Genomic DNA, 4,855 nt, shown 5'->3' with positions numbered 1-4,855 from the left:
AACCGTATTATTTATTGTTTTAATTAGGGGTACGGTTCATGAATGCATGACAGAGAAGAAATTTATATTAGTATAAACAGGGGATTGGGGTTATTGATTTAATTAATTCTACAAAAGTGAAGTTAAATAATTAATTAATTATTTTAGTGACTGCAAATTGCAATTAGTGAAAAAGTAACAGTACCACATGGGATTCAGCATGGCATTTATAGCGGAATGTGCCGTTGAAGCAAACCTTTATTTAATTTTTTTTTTAATTCAAAGTTATACGTTTTGATTTTCAATATTTAATGATCAGAGCAATTTCTGCAGCAAAACCAGCAATAGAATCATTTATTTAATTTTTTTAATTGTATTTATTACTACTATATCCATTCAAATTTCAAGAATCCACACCACAGGAAAGAAAGAAAAAAAATCAATTACCATCCATTCATGTAGAGGTCAAAATGGGAATGAAATTTCTGATTTCACCGATTTCTATTCGAAATTTTCCGATTTTAGAACAATTCCAGTCCGAATTCAGGAATTCTAACTTTAGATTTTTCCGACATTATTTGGATCGAAATTGGAATATATATGAAATTCCGATCTCCGATCTGATTAATGATCCGAAAATAATTCCGTTTTTTTTTTCCCGAATATTACAGTTACAATACAAATATTATTATATTAATTTTATATTTAAGGTTAGCAAAAATTGGGAAAATCCAAATTCCGCCGATTCCGGTTCCGAAATTTTCCGATTTTGGAACAAGTTTTTTCGTTCCAATTTCCTAAATTCCAATTTTCGATTTTTTCCGATTTTTTTGTAATGAAATTGGAACTAGCTAGTTTTTCACTTCCGAAAAAAAAAACGATTTTTTTCCGAAAGAGCTAATTTCTATCCGATGGGTTCAATTTACACCCCTTTGATTCACCATTACCCAAAGTAAGCAACAAAAAACACACAAACACAAATATCATCAATTTCAAGAAAATTAATTAATTTTTCATTAATATCAGAAATTAAATTCAACTGTCATCATCTTCAACCATCGCAAAAAAAAAAAAAAAAGAAAAAAAACATAACAGTGATTCATCACTGTAATCTCCTCTCTACACCTACCAGAAAAACACACACCACAGACAAAAGTTCGTCCGCGATTAATTCAACAAAAAAAAAAAACTAAATTTAATTAAATCTAATATACGCCTAATTAATTAATAAAAATATATATAAAAATAAAAAAAATCATCCATTTTTGTCAGCAACGATCTCATTTCCATCGTCGTTCTCCATTAGAGACAAGCAATTGCTGAGAGAGGAATAAGTTGACGAAGAAAACGAGAGTGGAGAAGTGAAAGAATACTGCGTAGTTGTCGAAGATGAAGAACACTGTTCATCAATGGCGGATGATGTAGATATCGATGAAGAAGAAGAAGAAGCATTGTTGTTGTTGTTTTTATTGTTATTATTTGAAGAATCGGAGAGAGCGAGATGAAGAAGCAAATCGACGAAAGCTCCGACGATGTAGCCGTGGTTGGACTTGCCGTTGACTCTGAGGAAGCAGGTCAACATCTCCTCCAGGCAATCCCATTCCTTCAGGCCGTGCGCCGCCACCATCTCCTCCATCGACACCCTGAAGTCGAGGAACGGGTCGACGGAGTCAACCGCCATTATTGCCACGTGGCTCTCCTTGTACGGGAACCCCTCGTAGGGTTTCGCTTCCTCCAGGATTGACCGGCTCGTCGTCTCTCCCGGCTCGAAGAACAGCCTGTCGGACCTCAAACCTCCGACCACCGCCGTCTCCTCCTCCGCCGGTGCGCCGCCGCCGGAGAAGGTGTCGTCCTGGAAAGAGTAGTCGGGGACGGTGGAACACGAATCGTGGGCGTCGTTGTCGAGGAAAGCTGAGTTCATTGTCTTGAAGATGTTGTTGCCGTCGGCCCGGAAAGAGAGGGTCTTGGGATTGTTTACGCAGGCGGGCCACGGCCAGGCGGCGGCGGCGGCGGAGGTGGCGGAGGAGGAGGTGGAGGGGGTTTCTGTGGATCTGAACAGAAATGGGAATTTCATCTTCTTGCCAATTTTGGTAATGGTTGTTTCTTTCTTCTTTGTTTGAGAGGGAGTTTGGAATGAGGATGAAATCTGATTTTTGAAATTTTTATTGATGTAATAATGTTTTTTTTTTAATTTAATTTTGAAGTGTTTTTGTCTGATTTTGTTGGTAAGAAATTTGGAGCATTGTGAATGATTTATTGTGTTTTGAGGGTGCAAAGTGTTATTAATTTGTTTCGAGGGTGCAAAGTGCCAAAATGGTATATTTCAAGGGTGCAAAGTGGAATTAAGCCGGTTTTGTTGGTAAGAAATTTGGAGCATTAAAAGGTAGTGATAATAAGAGAGAGGGGTTTATTACTTATTTCAATCAATGGGTATGGTGGGCCATTCTCTCTCTCTCTCTCTAACATTCAAATATATTTGGCATGTGTGGTAGGTCTTTCATTTATTTGTGGGGCTAAATAGAATTTATTAAAATATAATTTATGTAACATTTATCCAATATATATTTTACAACAATTTGTACACTAAAATTTAAGAGATTACATTATACTCCTACTCTTTTAGATTCTATAAACTCAACCTTTGTGCGTTAGAAATTTTGATATACAATCATTTAATTTTACATGTAAATACGCGATATATTACTAATTTAGCAGTTGGGGCGAATGAGCATCAGCGTAGCTAGAATTTTAAATACCAAAACGCACTGCTATCTGCAAATGTGTTAGTCAAGGGTTTAATTGGTACACGACTACTAATACAAATAATTTGTAATAATATATAAGGTTAATATAGGACATATCTTGACTGTTTTTTCTTTTTTATTAAAAGATTATGTTTGTCAAGATCGTTTAATTTATGTCTGTAGTAGCAATTAGATTCGTTTGTGGTGGCCGATCATATAAATATTGTACAATCTAAATTCCATAAAAGAGCATATATAGTATATATAGATGTCGATCGATTTTGATTGGTCAAATAAAGATAATCATTATATTGTAAGGTATTTTCTGAGTCATGTTATTTGTCATGAAAATTTCAGAATCTTTCCATGCAAGAGAAATATGAATTATTTTTTAGTCTTATTACAAACACAATTTTAAAAGTTCGATAAAAAAAATAAAAAAAATAAAATTGGATGTTTAATTAATGTATGATGAATTAGACAGTTAACCACGAGACAAATGTTTTTTGAAGCAGTGGTGCAGTAGTCAAATCAATTTATGAAAGAGTTGATATATATCTATACTAGTGCATGAGAATCATTCACAATCTATAAATATATAATCTACTAATTTAATTTATTGCTGTTACTAAAACGGTACCGTATCTGGATATCCAAGATTGGGAGTTTTCTTGTGACCGGTCCATTTCTCTCTTATGACAACATTGCTTACAAAAATAATAGTATATATATTTATATAAAAAAATTAAAAAATAATGCCAGTTGATTGATATATCAAAAGAAGTAAAGGAAATTGAATGAAGAATAAATGCAACTCCTACTTTTGTATGAATGTAGGTACAGTGAAAAATAGGTCCATGGGATTGAGTAAATGTGAGGCCGTTGAGCTCTTTTATTTCTCATGTACCTTTTTTTCAATTCATTGTGGCCAATAAGGTTGTCTCCATTTTTCGGGTTTTTTTTTCATTAGTTTATTTGTCATAATCGGAGGAAATTACGCTCATTGAATTGGACTAAAATCTCACCGTACACGTGTATTGATAATTTCTCATTTTGCGGATACATGCGTGTAATTATTAAGGGTCAGTGCAGGTTATAAATCCGAGAGTTTTAGCGAAACTCACACATCAAACAACGGTTCTTGATTTTAAGGATTTTCAACGAGTTTAGAATAGGTGTGTTCATGGCGAGTTTATAGTAGAACACAGCCTTCACAGGGTTGAAACTCATTATCAATTAAACATTTTTTTTAATAAATTTATATATTTTACGCGAAACTATTTATATATGAAAATAAATGATCATGCATAAAATCTTAAACTAAAATTAACATATATATGTTAAAATGTGTAACTAAATACAAAGATTATAAGAAAAGATTCAAAATAAAATATATAACTATAGATACAAGTTTGACATATATGAGATACTTTATTTATGTATAACATATTACTAATTTATTATATTGCATAATATAAACAAAACGACGTCGTTGTGTATAGCGGGTCGGGAATGATTTCACGTGTATTAATCTGTTTTGAACCCTTCTTAAATTCGAACCCGCAATCTTCTTCATTTCAAGACCCAACCTATTGATGGCTATATCCATCCGGTTCCAGCAAGACGGTTTTTCTCGGGTGCAATCGGTTGACGGGTCCGAATTGTTCACCCGTAATAATTACCATATATTTTAATTTTCACATTCTATAAAAAAAAAAACCAATCCCGTTTAACAATTTGTGGTCTCACTATCGATCTAAATTCGATTTAGGTGGTGTTTGAAATTTTTTTTGGGAATACATAGATATATAGATTAAAAAAAAAAAAAGATTTTGTAATAACAAAATGGAGTAGAAATAAATAGCAAATAACGTGATCTGGATATTTTAGAAAGAGAGGATAAAAAGAAAAAAAAGAAATGTGGTGGGAAATCATGTGAGAGTATTTATGAAAGGAAGAATCTATCACATGGTACCCATATGCTCAAGATTGAGACCTCTACATAATATACCATCAACACAATCACAACAATTGCTAAAAAGATTAAAAAAATTAAAAAAAAATACAAAATCTAACAATTCCAATTTCTGGAGTCACAAAATTCCAGGATTTAATTTTAATTATAAAAAAAA

The 4,855-nt window shown here is 32.9% G+C and overlaps 1 protein-coding gene across 1 annotated transcript; it reads right to left on the bottom strand.

Moving 5' to 3' along the window:
- Nucleotides 1–952: 952 nt before the first annotated feature.
- LOC105949927 (transcription repressor OFP13) lies at nt 953–2,217 on the bottom strand. Its single transcript, XM_012973233.2, has one exon. The coding sequence runs from the start codon at nt 2,051–2,053 to the stop codon at nt 1,235–1,237; it is 819 nt and encodes a 272-aa protein (XP_012828687.2). The 5' UTR covers nt 2,054–2,217; the 3' UTR covers nt 953–1,234.
- Nucleotides 2,218–4,855: the final 2,638 nt, after the last annotated feature.

Source organism: Erythranthe guttata, chromosome 10, assembly GCF_056151865.1.
Source record: "Erythranthe guttata isolate IM_541 chromosome 10, IM_541, whole genome shotgun sequence".
Classification (NCBI taxonomy): Eukaryota; Viridiplantae; Streptophyta; class Magnoliopsida; order Lamiales; family Phrymaceae; genus Erythranthe; species Erythranthe guttata.
Note: the sequence above shows the minus strand (reverse complement) of the source record. Positions and strands in the feature narration are given on the sequence as shown.